This window comes from Ochotona curzoniae, unplaced genomic scaffold (assembly GCF_017591425.1).
Source record: "Ochotona curzoniae isolate NIBS_2020 unplaced genomic scaffold, NIBS_Ocur_1.0 contig_1, whole genome shotgun sequence".
NCBI classification, from domain to species: domain Eukaryota; kingdom Metazoa; phylum Chordata; class Mammalia; order Lagomorpha; family Ochotonidae; genus Ochotona; species Ochotona curzoniae.
Genome location: NW_024464918.1, coordinates 39,529,655 through 39,547,398, shown reverse-complemented (window position 1 = coordinate 39,547,398; position 17,744 = coordinate 39,529,655). Strand labels below are relative to the sequence as shown.

At 50.5% G+C, this 17,744-nt stretch overlaps 1 protein-coding gene across 1 annotated transcript in view; it reads left to right on the top strand.

Moving 5' to 3' along the window:
- SH3PXD2B (SH3 and PX domains 2B) overlaps positions 1-17,744 on the top strand; it is an 87,368-nt gene that overhangs the window by 31,769 nt on the left and 37,855 nt on the right. The window contains exons 2-4 of the mRNA XM_040972259.1: positions 1,274-1,354; positions 11,750-11,825; positions 15,179-15,255. Of these exons, the coding sequence (XP_040828193.1) occupies positions 1,274-1,354; positions 11,750-11,825; positions 15,179-15,255 (234 nt within the window). The remainder of the gene's footprint in view (positions 1-1,273; positions 1,355-11,749; positions 11,826-15,178; positions 15,256-17,744) is intronic.

Sequence of the window (17,744 nt, the reverse complement as noted above, 5' to 3'; positions counted from 1 at the left end):
CCTCCCCAGCTGGCCTCAACTCATGGAAAACAGCAGATTCCCACGGCCTCTAACCAGAGAGTTTGTGTTGACACAGCCTTCCTCCACTTCCATTTTGTCCTTCTCCATTTCATGTCTCTACAAGGCAACTTCAAAAAAGAGTCATGAGAAATGGATGAAAAGACAAATTTATTCTTACGCAAAAATAAGCACTTCTCATCTGTGCCTTGTTTTTTCCGGGTATGCGTTCTCTCAACTTTGCAAAGCACCCTTGTATGTAGTTAATTGTTGGCTGTGACAGTTAATAGTTTTTACAAGCCAGGAATGAGTGGTAGGCCTGCTGATCCCTTAGCTCTCAAGGACCCACAGTCCCCTCCCAAAGGCTCTGGCCTCCAACAGCTGCCTCTGTGTGCCTGAATTTGTTGTCAGTGTATTGTCTGCTGCAATGTCGTGACTTGTGGCAAAAGTGGGACATACGGTGATTTTGTCACTTCCTGGGACATCTGCATCCCATAACACAGTGCTTGGGTTCAAGTCCTAGCGACTCAACTTCTCATCCAGCTTTCTGTTGGCACATTATCTGGGAGACGACAGACAGTGGTTTGAGTACTTGGTTCCTGGCCATCCACATAGGAAACCTGCATCGAGTTCCCAGCTCCTTGCCTGCCCTGGCTGTTGCTAGGGAGTGAATTGGTAGATGGAAGCTCTCACTTGCAATCTCTCTCTCTTTCATTATCTTTCCAATAAAATATAAATAAATACATTTAAATATATGTGTGTGTCTTTGAAACATTACAGTGGCCTGAGGGACATAAAACAGTTCCCCATCCTTTATTTTATAGGAGACTCTATCCTGGTGGTAAAGGAAGCAGGTGCCATTATCCCAATTCCCAGATAGAGAAACTGGGTCTTGGGGAGAAATGAAGCTGACTTGCTTCCTTCTTGGTGTAGAGGGCATGAGATTCAGCCTGTGGAAAATACCAGGATGGCCAAGAACTGCAGCTCTCAGGCTCCTGATCAAAGTCAGCATCTCAGGGATGACTGGAAGAACAGGCAGCCCACTGGCTGGCTGAGTTAAGCGTGGCACGAAGAAGCCTTACAGTGCTGGTGCTGCTGATGCTTCTAATCCATCTGTACCCATCTTATGGCTGAGGAAGCTGAGGCTCAACAGAGCAAGTCGCTCATCACCCCGGTCACTGGCAAAGCTGAGATCCAAACCCTGTGCTCTGCCCTGGGTCCCAGCAATACCAAGGTGCCCCAGTGTTAACCCTGATCTCCTCTGTCCCGTCTGCAGGTCTACATCATCCGGGTCACGTGGTCCAGCGGCGCCACAGAAGCCATTTACCGGCGCTACAGCAAGTTCTTTGACCTCCAGGTAAGGACGTGGGTCCATGCCGAGCCTCAGGCTGTGAGGGAGTGTCACTGGGCTTCCATTATTCTGGGACCTTAGAGTCTCCTCATCCTAGCCTTCAAAATGACGTTTTGGGGCATAAGTCGTGTGTTTTACTGCTTGTTGCTTTGACATCTCATATTTTCCAAAGGAGAGCAGAGTGTGCTTGTTGACTGCTGCGTTAACGAGCTATAATCTGGAAATCATTTCCATTTAGCTTTGGAATTGCAGGTTTTGATCTTGTGCTTTGAGCAATGATACGATTGGCTGTTGAGCTCAGTTTACTGAGTGTGGCTGGGCCTCTGAGGCTGTTCAGCCCTGAAAAGTGACCACAACTCTGGCCTCCTCCTCCCTTTCCTCAGACTCTCTGCTCAACTCTTGAAATCCATTGCTGGGCTCTGAGGATCCCACTCTCTCCCTCTCCAGCCTCCCCAACTTCCCATCTCCAACACCACCCATACCTTTACACCAGCCATTCCCAGCCTGGACCACACCTTCCTGCTTGAATCCCTGGCTGGAATAATTTCTGCTGCCCTAAAGCTCTCCTTGTCTGGGAAACCTTGTCTGACGTCGTTTCCAGAGCAGCAAGAAAGGACTGGCTGTTCTGCACCCCCAAGCTCTGTGGTCTCTCTTAGCCTTAAGTTGTTGGCCTCCTTCTAGACTGACTTTAGGGGCAAGAACCACATGTCTTCCTCATCCTGTCTCCCCTGAATATTTTATACAAAGCCTTGTGCCCACATGAATGAACAAACACACGCCAAGGATGCTTTGTCTCCCAGTGAACTAGGCAGCCTGTGGATAGCTCAGTCAAAACCCAGCCCTGGGGGTTAAAACAGATTAGTAGATTCATCTTGACATCATGGTCAGTAGCCCAGAGCAGGTAGAAGTCACAGTTCAGAGTCACCTGATGTCACAGAGTTGCCTGGGGGACAGTGGCAACTGCCCTGACCTGCTGAACTGGGATGTTGTCCTTGCTGTGCCCTGAGGGTCGCTTGCAGACAGGCTTCAGGCCAGGATGTTTTTTCGTAAAGATGTGTCAGCTACAAGTGACAAAAACTTGACTCAGACTGGTGTGTGTAGACAGGAGTTTTTTGTTTTGTCTTGTTTTTAGCTATTGTGACTGTATTATCTTTGGGGGTGAGGGCAAGGCTTAATTCAGGGTTTTCCCAGCCATGTCCTGACCTGGCATCTTCTTCTTGCCTTCTTCATTCTCGCATCCACACTGCGGGCTTTAGGCTGCCATTCCACCCACGTGACTGCAAAATGGTTGCAGCAGCTCTGCAGAAATCCCAGAGAACATATTGTATGTGTGCCATAGGCTCCCCGCTATGCCAGTCAGTATGAGTGAGCAGTGCAACAGGAATGGGCTTGCGTGAATGTTCCAGAAACTGCCAGAGCATTTCCAGAGCCTCTGTTTTGTGTTATCTTAAAGGGGAAGGTGCTGTGTCACTGAGACCACCTCTACCCCACACCCTGCCCAGAGCTGACCTGAAGCAGCCGCAGCACCAGTTGCCTAATTAGGGAAAGTATAATGAAAGCTTTCTGTGTGTGTGTGTGTGTGTGTGTGCGTGTGTGTGCGTGTGTGTGCATGTGTGTGTGTGTGTGCGCGCACGCGTGTGCGCTGTGCAGGCTGCATCTTCCACTCCACTCTGCAGCAGACGTGGGCTGGATGTAAAGAAGGAAAGATGCCATACATGAAAGGCGCTATGACACTAGGCGTTTATCCAGGCCCAGGGGTGCTATATGCAGACTCCGTACAGCTGGGCTGGGACGTGGACTGTGATTGCCCGGTAGACGCCTCAGCAAGCTGCAGGATGCAGCAAACTGCAGGGCTGGAGCGAGGGTGCTGCCACCGCTGACCTGCCTGGTGCCTCCAAGAGGGAAGTGGTGGATTTAATTGGCATCCTGGGGACAGTTTAGCTCCTTATAGCAAAACCCTGTGCAATTAGCTAGGCACAAAGGGAGGTCAGATTTGTAGGAGGAGGCAGGCAGGTCCCACGGAACCCAGAGCAAACGTCACATTCCGATCAGCAGCTCTCCAACATTTGTCACTGTGGCCTCAGGATCACTTGTGGTGCCTGCCTTGTTTCTCCACTAGCCTTTCTCTGCACCAATTCCCTCCACTGCCCACTGTTCCGGGTCCTCCAAGAGCATCCCTCGGTAGGCACCATGAGCCCCCAGCACTAGTGCCTTTCCAGGTATCAAGGCATTGGAATTTCTGGCTGCTAGTCCCAGCCTCCAGCAGAGAGGCTCTGATTGTCCCAAGGGTCTGGGGTCAAGGTCAGTGTCCCCTCTTGGGCCTGTCACCTGCGGTTAACACCTGCGACTGAGGAGATGAAGTACATTGGTACAGCATCTTCTGGGGGAGCCAGATCTTAGGTTGAGGAGGAGGCCCCAACAGCACTTCTGCACACTGTTGACTGCTAGTGTGCAAAATGGACCATGCCCACACGGCCCAAGGCTTGTGACCAGAGGTTCTTGGATCAGACCAATCTTGCTCACCCCTCAACAGTGCCTCTCAGCTTGGTACCACTTTTGTCTGTTTCCAGGCCTCAGTGTTCCTATCTGTATAGTGGGAGTGATGAGTCCTTTCCCCACACATGTTATTGTAACATTTCAAGGAGATGGTGCTTGACTTAGGAAGCACCTGACCTGCCCTCTGTCCATCCCTCTACACAGATGTGACTTCACTAAATTGGCTTCCTTGGAGACCAGTATTTCTGGGGTTTGGTCACAGGTCTTCCTGACCCTCCATCCTCAACATGATTGGGTTTGCTGGGACCTCAGGAGTAGCCTCAATCTTCCTTGTCTGTTAGATAACAGAGTTTTCTTCAAGGCAGGACTTCTGTGGCTTCAGCAGGTCCCATTGGGCAGCTGGAGCAAGAAAGGCATGCAGTTCCTGGCTTGGAAATGCACCCCCGCCCCCTCACATCCCTCCTCCCTACAGAGGGGGAAACTGGAAACTAGGGCAGGACCACAGCAGCCTCAGTCAGCTGTTCCTGCAAGACCAGCCTGTTTGGGGCCATGACTCCCTAAAGTTAAATGATTTCATGGTCCCGCCCTCCCCTCCCTCCTGCCTGGCACAGACTCTTGGTTTTGTTCGTAAGAAACTTGGCTCCCTGGAGCCTTGGTGGAGAGGCAGCCAGGACCATGTGGTGTCACAGAAAAAGCAGAGGACTTGGTCAGACCTAGGGCTCAGCCAGCTGCCAACTGTGTGGCCTTGGGCATGCCTCTTAACCCCTCCGTGCCCAACTGTTCTCATGGGCAACACGGACTGGGAAGGGGCCAGCACCAGCACTAGATGCGGGCCCCACCTGGCTAAGCTTCTAAATGCAGTGGCTCGTATAGTCTTTATGAAGAGCTCCCAGGCTCAGAGAGGTTCCGTTGTCTGCCCAAGATCACCCAGCTGGTGAGCGTGGGACTTGGATTCGAGGCAGGGTGGTGACATCAGAGGTCATGCTCTCAGCTGCTCTGCCATGCGGTGCTCCTCTCCAGTGGCAACTTCTTAAGGTTCTTGTGGGTGAAAATGCTTGAGTCGTGTTCAGAAAAGGCAACAACACAGACCCAGAAAGTAAAGGCACATCAGTGTTGCAGGATTTTTGACTCCGAGTATGGCAGCAACCTCAAATTCTTGTCTCGCAGGAAAGAAGAATTTTCGTGCGGACACAGTTTAGTTTTAACAAGCAAGATTTATTAGAAAAGCTGAGAAGAGAAGACTCCCGTCCTAGCGATGGGAGGGGGTTTTGAGATAGAAAGGACCCTTACCTCCTGCCACTATGGCAGGAGGAAAAGTAAAAAAGAACCCTAGTGCTCTGCCATAGTGGCAGGAAGAGAAGAAGAACCCGTATTAAAGGCAGGGAATGCACCTTTTAAAGGTTTCCCTCAAAGATGTTTCTCCATAAATAAAGAAAATTCCTGGTTTCCATGGTACCTGGCCTTGGGACAAAAGGCCACAGAGGTACCAGACATAGGACATTCCAGGCCTTAGGCAGATGTGTATTACTTCTTCCTGCTCTCCTTTCAATGATAAAGAGATCAGCCTGAGGCCCTCCCACAATGGCCAGAGGTAGTGGTGGATACTTCAGGTGGGAAATTGATATGCTAATAGCATCCTTGTCCCTTGGAAGAGATGTGCTCTGGTGAATCCAAGACATGGTGGGGAAATTCTCTTTTACTCGGGGACCCAGAATACCCTAACTGCCTATTACCCACTCTAACTCCTCTCTCATCAGCTCAATGGCTAAATCCTTACCTTGCCTGTGCCGGGATCCCGTATGGGCACGGGTTTGTGTCCTGGCTGCTCCACCTCCCATGCAACTCCCTGCTTGTGGCCTGGGAAAGCAGAGGAGGACAGCCCAAAGCCTTGGAACCCTAACCCACTTGGAAGACCCAGAAGAAGGCCCTGGCTCCTGACTTCAGATCAGCTCAGCTCTCCAGCTGCTGCAGCCACTTGGGAATAAACCACCAGATGGAAGATCTTTCTCTGTCTCCTTCTCTGTAAATCTGCCTTTCCAATTTAAAAAAAAAAAATTAAAAAATAAAAAAGAAAGTGGAGAAGTGGCTGTCCCAGGTTAGGGGTAGGATTGGTACTGGTTGGTTGGTACCAATCCTACCCCAGGTTAAGGGTAGGACAAACCTAGAGGGAATGCCTCTGGTTCAGGGGTGATGAAAATATTCCAGAATCAGATAGTAATCAGGATTTACAGAACCATGTGAATATTCTAGAAACCATTAAACTGTACACTTTATGATGAATGAATATCTCAATTTTTAAAATCATTTCTATTTTGGAAGTCAAGATAGATCATCCATCTTCTGGTTTACTCCTCAGATTTCCACAACAGCCTGGGCTAGACCAGGCAGAAGTGAGGAGCGCAGACCCAAAGCCCAATTTAGGAATCCCACTTAGGTGGCAAGGACCCAAGTACCCAAGCCCTCACCTGCTGCTACACGCACAGGAAGGGCGTGTCTTTGCAGGAAGCTAGAATCAGAATCAGAGCTTAGACTCAAGTCCAGGTACTGTGATGTGGGATGCAGGTGCCCCAAAGAGCATCCTAACTGTGGTAACATGGGCGACAATGCGCGCAGGAGCAGTTTGTGAGCTGCAGCACCCGAACAAATGCCAGCTGTTAGGGTTACTGCTGGCAGTGCGTTCGTTACTGCTGGAGGTTGGCAAAAAGGCAAGAGGCAGAGGCGATGCCAATTTCACAGAGTGGTTAAGGTCCTGGGCTTGGGAATCAGAGCTGGGCATGCATCCCACTGTTGCCGCTTCCTGACTGCAAGGTCTGGGCTGAGTCAACTGTTTGAGGTGCAGAAAACAAAACTCCATCAGCTTGGATTATTCACCAAGACCCTTGATGAGCAGACTGTCATGGAGAGATCCAGAGGTCGGCAAGAATGTGTCTTTCTGCATGTCTTGTCTTTCTTTGTGTCTGGGCCTGGAAGTGTCCAGTGTGGTGGCAGCCACAGCTTCAGGGTGTGTCCAACAGGTCAGTACAGGGACTTCAGAGAAAAGGAAGTACCCCAGCAATGTGAGCTGGGTGCTGGTGATTTTGATGCCGGTTCAAGTTCTGGAGTCACTTCCAGTCCAGCACCCTGTTGTGTGCCTGGGAAGGCAACAGAGAATGGCTCAGGTACTTGGGCCTCTGCACCCACTTGGGAGACCCAGGGAAGCTCCCAGCTCCTGAATTTGGCCAAGCCATTTGGGGAATGAACCAATGATGGAAGATCAATCTCTCTTTCTTCCTCCTCTCTGTAACTCTCCTTACCAAGTAAAAAGGAAAAAGCCTTGTTGGCTTCTCTCAGATCCCATAAGCAGGCCATTCAGGGCCACTGGGAGTGAAACCAGCATCCTGCCCATGCTCTAAACCAACCTTATGTACCTCCTGGAACTAGCAGGTGACAGGAAACAATGTATACCCCGTTTGTGGTTCAGGACAGCTAGGCAGAGGAAAGAGTCAGCAGTAGGCCTCTGGGAACAGTTGGGCAGGTGCCCAATTCCCTGTAGGAAGAGCTGATTTCGCTAGAAGCATCACCTTTTGGATCAGTTCGCTGACTTGCTTGTCCTATAGAAGAGGCAGACCCCGACGCTAACAACTGCCACTGCCAGTTAATGTCTGGTCCCATGACTTCATTCACAAGTGGGAGCAGGGATGGGTGTGGAGCTGGACTCCTGTTGCTGGGTCCCAGCTCTTGTGCTGCCCCCTTGGACCGGTCACTGAGCCTCTCAGAGCCTCCGTTTCTTCCTAAGCCTGGGTCTCTGCTGGAGAATCCATTGCAGTGGGACACTGGGACACAGGCAATGGACTTCCTTTTGTTTTGTCTGAAAAGTAGAATAGCAGACTGTGTGTTCGTGTGTGTGTGTGAGAGAGAGACAGAGAGAGAGAAAGAGATTGACATTTTACAGACTCTCTGCTCAGATGCTCCCAGACCCAGAGGGCTAGGAGGGCCTTGGCTTTGCTGGCTCCCCGGGCAGGCTTCATCCGGCTGGGAAGGCATCCCAGTGAGGTCCCTGCCAGTTCCTGGCCACTGCTCCAGCAGCCGTGTTTGTGAGGGGCTGCCCTGATCTGTGTTCAGACACACTTTTCACCCCAGACATGACCTTCTAAGATGAGGGTAGGCCTCCCATGTGTTGTGTACATACATGTGGATCAGTCTGCCCATCCCGGTGATGTATATGTAGCCAAAAAAATACAGTGGCTGCCCTGTCCTGCACACTTAACAGTTTTGTTTTGTTTTGTTTTGTTTTTTAAGGATTATTTATGTTTTTGGAAAGCAGAGTTACAGAAAGAGGGAGAGACAGAGACAAAGATTTTGGACTACTTTTCAATTGGCTGTAACAGCTTGAACTGGGCCAGTCCAAAGCCAGGGGCTTCATCCAGGTCTCCCGTGTGAGTGCAGAGACCCAAGCACTGGGGCCATCCTCCACTGCTTTCCCAAATGCATGAACAGAGAGCTGGATAGGAAGTAGAGCTGCCAGAACTTGAACTGGCACCAAATGGAATGCCAAGTTCAAAGTCTCTGGCTTTACCCACTACACCACAACACCAATTTCATAATTCTCCATTTCTAAACCAGAGACAGCCATGATTAGCATGCTCATTTGCATCTGAATTAAGATGCAGATCCTTCTGCTCCCACCTGCCAGGTCATCATTCCTCTCCCAACTGACTAAGCCAGTTAAACACTGCCTATTCATGTGTTCATTCATTCAGGCTTTTGCTGTTGGTACAGAGATATACCAGGTCCTGCCATGTAAAAAGAGGAGAGGACAGGCACAGAAGAGAGGCAGACAGACTGACAAGGCGGCCAGGGGGAGAGAGGGCAGACCTGACTTGGGAAAGTACCCAGGCAGAAGGGCAGTGGCAGGTGCCACGTAGTGCTATGACATGTAGTCCAGCTCACAGAGAAGCCCCAAACCCCAAAGACCACAAGTCACATGATGAAGGGTAAGTTCACACACATTGTGTTCCTAAAGGTTCAGCAACCACAGGGCCCCCTACCAGCCTGCAGCTGCACAAGCTGGTCCTGTCAGCCTTTCTCCACTTCCTGCCCCACTCTTCTGGGACTCAGGGCCTTTGTGATATTGAGGGCATCAGCCCCTCCCAAGTCCAGCCTCGCTGGCTGCTGCTAACACAACCCACGTGTGGCTGGCCCCGCCAGCTCGCAGGCTTGGTGTTTGCCTTGGACGGCCTGGCCCGCTCTCCCCTCACCTCACCACCACAGCTGAAGTCTTGGAAACTGCTGATGGAGCTTTAACCTCGGAGCCTGGGGATGTGGCACATTCCCACTCCTCCCTCTCCCTTCCTGCCTCCCTTCCTGCCTCTGGGTTTCCAGTCCTCTTCGCCCTGCACCCGTCTGGGTGGTGGATTTCTTGTTACTAAGGATAACAGCTATGGCCAGCCTTCCTGGAGGGAGCTGCTGGTCTGAGGCCTGCCTGAATATGGGGCCGCCCGGTAAAGTCCTTGAAGGCACCTGCTGGGAGGTCTTGGCCCAGTGTGGCATGCCTGGAGACAGCAGAACCCTTGGGGGGAGCAACGAGTCAGGGTGCAGGGTGGAGAAGCTGGCCAGGCCGTCCACAGCCCACATGGGCTTTTGCCTGGAGGATTGGGGAAGCTGGAGAGAATGCAGCCATCACATTAGGTAGGGCAGATGGATTTCTGGTACATTCTGTTTTCACAGTGCCGGTTAATGGTGTTTCAACATTGCCTTTGACACATATGACTAAAAAGGGAGAGACGAAATGGCGTCAGGCGAGACCGCTCAATCTCTGAGACGGCTGCTTAGACTGATGAATGGCTCCGCTTTCCAGAGGGCGGCGTGCCTCTCACGTGCACTCGGTGTGGGAAGTGGGCCAGGTCTCTGACTCGTTTTTCCTTGCTCATGTGACTCTGAAGCTACTTCCAAGAGCAATCTGGGAGAAGAGGGAGAGAAATGGAGACCATGAGCCTCGGACCTGCTGGGCCACCATTTCCCTGGGGGACCTCAGGCCGATTCACTGTCCTCTTGATGTCCCCGTGTCTTCAGCTGTAACATAGGAGTATGTATTATTCAGGATTATGAGGAAGGTCAGAAGTAATCACGGGTGGGACAGGGCTTGCTCACATTCAGCTGCTAGGCAGATATTTGTGGGGCTGGCTCATCGCTAGATGATCATGCTTAAGGGGAATACTGTGTGCCAGGACTGCTTAGACCCCTCCCAAAAAGCTCATGGATCACTCCACCCAGTTTTGTTTGTTTAGTAGTGAAGTTTTCTTCTATGTTTAGAGCAGTTTTAGGTTCAGAGCAAAAATTGACCAAAAAGTTAATCACCACTCCCATAAGTCCCCCTGTGTTCACACACACACACACACACACACACACACACGACCTTCTGGACTACCAGTGTCCTGTTCTGCACATTGTTACTGTGGGCATACTGTGTACCCACATCAAGGAGTTCTTGGATTCGGAGAAGGAAGGCTGCCTTTCCCAGCAAGGCTCCACCATCACCTTGCCATCTCTGAAGGACAGTGGCCAGCCAGTTTCCATCACCACATGGGACAGAGGAGCGGCTCTAGATTAGAAGCCACTGGCAGTAACACGGATATGGTCCAGCCTGCAGGTGCAGGGTGCCCAGCCCCATCTCCCACAGGACCTCATATAGCAGGACCAAAGGGGTCAGGCACTTCTGGCACAGTGGTCAAGGTGCCATGTAGAACACTCATGCCTCTTGTCAGATTACCACAGTCCAAGTCTTGCCTGTGTGTCCCATCCCAGCTTCCTGCTAATGTGGAGTCTGCGAGGCAGCAGATGATGGCTGAAGTGCTTTGACCCCTGCCATCCAAGTGGGACACACCTAGATTGGTTTCCAGTCTCTTAGCTTTGACTTTGGCTCGGTCTTGACTGTTGCACACTTTGTGGGGCTGAATCGGAGGATGGAAGATCTCTCTCTACTCTTCAGATCAATAAAATGTCTAGCAACTGCACTGGAGAAGCAAGGGTGGAGCCCGACACCATGGTCCCATTGTTTCAACCATCTTGGTAGCAGTTGTTTAGAAGCAGATTGATGTGATGTCCAAAAAACACAATGTGCAGTTGAGGCCGTTGCCTGCGACTCTAGGATGCAAGCCCGTGGCAGGTTTCTGCCCATGTCTGGCTCCCTGGGTAATCACGCTGGAGCGATGCTGCGAGGGCTCCTGAGGGGCAGTTCCTGGCCACTGTGCTGACCCAGCTCCCTGCTGATGCAACATCAGGCAGCAGAAGACTCAAAGGCTTGGGCCTTTGCCACCCACCTGGGGAATGCAGACAGCATCAGTGGCTCCTCACTTTACTAGGTCCAGATTTCCCGTGTGGGTACCAGGAACCCAATTCCTTGAGCAGTCGCCTGCTACTTCCCAGGTGCATTAGCAGGAAACTTGGTCGGGAGAGAAGGCAGGCTTTGTTCACAGGCTCTCTGACATGGGATGTGGGTGTCCCGAGCAACAGCTCTACTCACCGCACCACACAGCCCACCCTGGTGGCTTATTCCTTAACTCAGCTTGGCAGTCCTTAGGAAATGTCAGGATCTGCTGGCTGGTGGCCTTCCAGCCATCTGTCATTCAACATTTTAGATACTATGGCTGGAGACCCCTAGGCAGACAGAATGATCTCTCCTAGCTCTGAGCCCTCACAACCCCGGCTGTGTAGACATCAACATTTTGTTTTGTTTCGTTTCATTTTTGAGGAGGGAGTCCCTAGCTCCAGCTGAACTTGTCTTCCCCGTTCGTTTGGGTTTCTGGAAAACTGAACAAAGTGAACTTTCTGTAGGTCAAGTCTCCTGTTTCATGCAATTCCTTTTAAAATGTCAGAGGTGTGTTTCTAGGATTATGAAAAATTTCTCGGTATTTTCTCCCCATTTAGATGCAGATGCTGGACAAATTTCCCATGGAAGGAGGACAGAAGGACCCCAAACAGCGGATCATTCCCTTCCTGCCAGGTGCGTGGAACAGGTGGTCTTACCAGGGGAGACCTGGGGGTTCCTGAACAACTCCAGGGGTCTCTTGGGCCAGCTCCTTCTCCTGTGTCAGGGGGCGTGTCACAGTCATTTGTAGCATTAGTGGGTGAATCCTGACATGCTTCGCAGCTACTGGACCTTAAACAAGACTTTGACCTCAGGATCCTCAGCTTCTCCAGTCTCTAAAATGGGGATACATAGAGTTGGGTAAGTTTTTTGTAGTGAGTGGCTTCTCTTAGGAATTTGTTTTCTGTCCTGCATAACAGATTAGCAAGCAGCTTACCATCTGAAAACAGCAATCATCTATGATCTCACAACTCTAGGGTCTAGAAGTTTGGGTAGGTTCAGCTGGATTCTCTGTTTAGGGTCTCACAAGGCCAAAGTCAAGGTGTTGACTGGACTGGGCTCTTGTTGGGAGGGCCTTGGGAAGGATCCACTTCCAGCCTCGCTCAGAGTGTTGACAGAATTCGGTTCCTTGCCAGCATACGACCGAGATGCCTGTTCATCTGCCGGCTGTAAGCCGGGACCTCTCCTGACTTGCAGAAGCAGCCCACGTTCCTCAGTGGCCCTCACGCAGTCCTGTACTTCACATCCCTTTGACTTCCCCCTTCTGCCACCATTTGGGTAAAGCTGTCTGCTCCTGAAGGCTCCTGGATTCCCTGGCTAATCCAGTTTAATCGCCCCCTGTTCAGGTGGATATGCAGCATACAGAAACTCATCATGTGCTTGGGCTGTGTGGATCAGGGCAGGACATCTTTGGGACCTGTTTAGTCTTAGGAAAGCTAACACCAGTGCCAAAGTATCCACCTGCGGTGGGGAAAACCCACCGTGCCAGCTGCCACAGCCAAACATGAGGGCCTCATGGAACAAGCAGGCAGCCTTGCTCCTGCCCTCCCACATCTGTAGATGGGTCAGCAACCCCCACTTCTCGAGGCCCCATCCCTGGGGTACAGCAGGTTCCTGGGCAGACACAGAGGGCCCTGGAACATGACTTTGGGATTTCTTAGTTTCCTGTGTTGGAGGTCAGCGTTAAAAAGACCAATCTGATAATTCAAGTGAAGCAAGGCTCTTAAATGTAGGGGTTTTTTTTCCATCAAGAGAAAAAAAAGAAAAGGCAGGCAGTAAGTTGCAATTCTTTGCTGGATGAAAGGCAAAACCAGCTCTGGGAAAACTTCCCAAGACAGGGAAGAACTTGATCCCGACCCTTCCCCGGCTCTTTCTCAAAGCCTTTTGGGGTTACGTAATCCTTTTCCACCCCATAATTAATGAAGATGCTGTTCTCAGGGACACAAAGTACCCACTTGTGGCTCAAAGAGGCCTCGTTGGACCCTGAGACCCCTGACCCGTCCATCGGGTGTCCCCTCTAAGCTTTTCCTCGAAGCCAAGGCCGAGGACAGGGAAACACAAGAGAGAAGGGTCCCCACTGCAAGGGGGCAGCTTTCGGCCAGGACTGCCGCGTCAGCAGAACAAAGCCGCAGCTTGCGTCGGGCTGCGGTGGGGGAGGGCAGGGCGCCTGTGCAGTTTTCCAGCCCAGCAGGAGCTGGGGAAGGCCCACTTGGCAGAGGATGCAGCTTGAAGATGAAGAATTACAGTTTGGCCTTCTTCCACGCTGGAAACAAAAGCTAGCCCTTCCCTCCAGACACCCTTTCCATTCCAGGAGAGCGGGGGCTGCTCTCCCTCCCTGCCCACATGCAAACAAACGCCTTCTACACCATGGAGACCTTGGCTCGCGTGCCTCACGCACTGGCCACATAGTTCTGCCCCATGGCTGCTGGCTCTGCTGTGGGGCCGTGACCCCCTGAGCTGGGCCCCAAGTCTCAAAAGGCCGGAGGTAAGGAAAGGGTATGTGCCCTTCATTGCAGAATGTAAAAACGGTGTCACTGAGAAAACTTAGCTCTGCTGAGTGGGCCAGCCCTGAGACTGGGTGTGTGCAGGTGGCTTCTAAGAGACAAGAGCTGCAGAGGAGGAGCTCCAAGAGCTGAGTGTGTTCTCCACGGCAATACAGCTGACAGGAGGCAGCCTTGGGATTGGCCTGTGGCCTCCTCCAGAAGACCCTGCCACAGCCACTGGCTTCCTGCCTCCTGTACTGGAAAGTCCCCAGATGTGTGGCAGGAGGGACATCTTTGTCCTTGGGTCACGTCTTAGGAAACACCGTATCACCTGTGTTCAGTCTTTGTCCAATCCTATAAGCTGAGCCTCGGGTGATTTCTCCCATTGGGCTCTCAAAATGGACCGATTCCTGTGGCCAGGGACTGTACTAAATACATGTGGCAACAGACATATACATATGCACAGATTTGTATGTTTATGTAATTTTTAGTTATACATCTGAGAGACAGATCTTTCCACTGGCTCACTGCCCAGCCAGGGCTGGACCAGGCCAAAGCCAGGAGCCCAGAACTCAATTCAGATCTTCCGTATATGTGGTAGAGACCCTTGAACTTTAGCCATCACCTGCTGCCTCCCAGGGTGTGCATTAGCAGGGAGCTGGATCACAAGTGGAGCAGCCAGAACTCAAACCAAGCACCCTAACGTACCATTCCAGGAACAGATATGGCAACTTATCCATTGTGCCAAACACCTAGAGCCATCCTGCTCTGCGGCGGCTTGATGGGACTTGTCGCCACTTCCAGATGTCTTCATCTCGAGTGCATATGCTTTTGTACCACATCCTGTTTCTCTGGATTCCTGGGTAGCCTCTGGTTTGCTGTCCTCAGTCCTCATCCATAGCATCTCAATGTTTGGATCTTTCCAGAATTCTTCAGGGGTATCATGACACTTATATTTCCCTACAACCACATCCCGAGGCGGGCGAGTGAGAGTTGCCAACAAAGGGATGGGGCATATGGTAGGTTGGAGGTGGGGTGTTATAGGCATGGAAGAAAGCACAGGATCCTGAGAGCATGGAAGTCGGGGAGACTAGGAGGCAGGGACAGGAAGTGTGGGAGGGAGGGAGGGAGGGAGGAGGCAAAACTGTTGGGTCTTGGTGCATCTGGGTGTCCCACATGCTGCTTGCCCCTCTGAGTCCTACAGTCGGATAGGACCTCGCACCAGCTGGCCTCAGTTTCTTCATCCTTTCCTGGGGTTGCTCTCCACTTCCTTCATCTCCCCAAAAACTGAGCCGCTGGGCGTCTTTCCCCCAAGCCTGTGTGGCAGAGCTGTGCACAGCATTTGCAGGCACCTTGCCTGTGAATGTGCAGCAGGGGAAGGAGTGCTGTTGGGGAACCCCTCAGGTCCGTGTCCGAGTCAGCCACCGCTGCAGCCAGCCAGGCTGCTGAGAGCTTGGCGCTGCCTCCTTCACCGTGGTGTACTGTACACTCTCTCATCTTCCGCAGGCAAGATTCTCTTCCGCCGAAGCCACATCCGGGACGTGGCCGTCAAGCGCCTGGTGCCCATCGATGAGTACTGTAAGGTAAGGCTGATGAGCAGTGCCTTTGGAGTTTGGCTTGTGCATGTTTTGCTTTAATTTCCTTTTCTGGCTATAAAATGCTCGCTGTGAAAAAAAGTTATAATAGAAATGAGAGGGGAAAACATCACCCAGGATCCCTGATTCCAGAGCCAGCACTGGGAATGGTCCTCTTTTCTTGATGTATGTATGTCTGTCGTTCCAGTCTGAAATCATCCTGTGTTATTTTGGTGGTTTTAATACTGTAGCATAAGAATTCTTCTATGCTCTTAAATACACTTGTGATTTTGAAGATTGATTTCTTTTTACTGGCCAGATTTTTACAGACCAGATTTACAGAGAGAAGCAGATACAGAAAGATCTTCCATCGGCTGGTTCCCTCCCCAAGTAACCAGGAGCCTCCCCCGGGTCTCCCACGTGGGTGCAAGGTTCCACTGCTTTCCCATGCCACAAGCAGGGAGCTGGATGGGGAACAGAGCAATCGGGAATCAAATTGGCCCCCACATGGGATCCCGACACGTGCAAGGCGAGAACTTTAGCTACTAGGCTATCACACTGGACCCTGTAACTAATTTTTTTTTTAATTTAAAATTCCCACAGAGCTTTACGCATTTTATGATGAGCATTGTACATATTTATGAGGACAGTGCGACCTTTCAAGACTTCTGCTGTAGACGCTGAAAGAATCTCAGGAGTTGGCTTTCCCACCTCTTTGTGATTTCTGTATGTGTGGAGCCTTAAAGCTCCCATCTTCTAAGTCCCCTTTTTAATGGTTGTGTAGTATTCCACTGTGCCTGAATGTTCTTAGAGCTGTTCAGCCAAGCCCTATTGTTGCATGGTGCAGATGGTTTCCTGTTGCTCAAATATTTCAAACAAAGATCCTAGCTTTGGGCTCTATTTCCTTGTATTTGTGGTTGAGAAAGTATATTTTTATACTTAAGTGTTTAATTCTCCAAATTGAAATAATTAACAATTTCAACAAGAGAGGGCTGGGAATGACAAAGAATGCCCGTAGAAATGGATCTGTGACCTTTGCCCTTAGCTGGAGAACATAGCAGGGTGATTCATGCTTCCCGCCTCAGTTCTGTGTTGAACTGAAAGGGCTCGCCAATGTAAGCCCATGGGTAGACAGAACAGGCGTCAAGGCTAGATAGAAGGACACAATTCTCAGAAATCCATACACACACAAAAATCAATATATAAAGATCCATTGTATTTCTGTGTCCTGGAAATGAATAATCCAAAAATGAAACTCAGAAAACAGCAGTGCTACTCACATAGCATTGAAAAGAAATACTGAGAAAAAGCTTACCAATGGGCCCAGCACAATAGCCTAGTGTCTAAATCCTCACTTTGTACCGAGATCTCATGTGGGCAAGAGTTCATGTCCTGGCTGCTCCACTTTCCATCTAGCTCCCTACTCATGGCCTGGGAAGGTAGTGGAGAATGACTCAAAGCCTTGGGACCCTGCACCTGTGTGAGAGACCCAGAAGAAGCTCTTGGCTCCTGGCTTTGGTTCTGCTCAGCCCCGGCCATTGAAACCACTTGCATAGAGAACCCATGGACTGAAGATATTTCTGTCTTTCCATCTCTGTAGCTCTGGCTTTCCAATAAAAAATAAAATAAATCTTCAAAAAAGGTAAGAAACTTAATGAAAGAATGCAGAATGCGTAAGCAAACCACAAAAGTACTTTCAGTGGGGCGTGGGGAGCACTGGCAGTGAAGCAGCAGTGTTCATGTAATTCTGAATTGGAATTATTGTCCAAATGGGTCTGCAATTAATCTATATATTCATTACAATCCCTGTCAATCCTAATAGACTTCTTTAGTGGAAATGGATAAGCAGATCCTAAAATGTGTATGGGAGTGCAAAAGACCCAAAATAATCCAAGCACTTTTGAAAAGAAGCGAAGTTAGACAAATTGTACCTACCCATTTTTAAAGGATCTTGTGAAGCGACAGTGATCAAAACAATATGATACTGACATTAAAACAAAAGGCAGACAAATCAATGGAACACTGACAGTGGAGAATTAAACTGTTGGGACTTTTTTAAAGATTTATTTATTTATTTTTATTGGAAAGTCAGATATACAGAGAGGAGGAGAAACAGAGAGGAGGATCTTCTGCCCACTGATTCACGCCCCAAGCGATTGCAGTGGCCAGGGCTGAGCCGATCTGGGGCCAGGAACCTCTTCTGGGTCTCCCACTCTGGTGCAGGTTCCCAAGGCTTTGGGCCATCCTCAACTGCTTTCCCAGGCCACAAGCAGGAGCTGGATGGGAAGTGGGGCTGCTGAGATTAGAACTGGTTCCCATATGGGATCCCGATGCGTTCAAGGCTAGAACTTTAACTACTAGGCCACCATGCCAGGCCCTGTTGTGACTTTTTGGTCAAGATGCCAAAATAGTTCAATGGGGAAAAACACAGGCTTGAGCAGTTGGGACCATGATGTTGCACTAAATTCCTAGGACTGTGGAACAAAGCACTACAGACT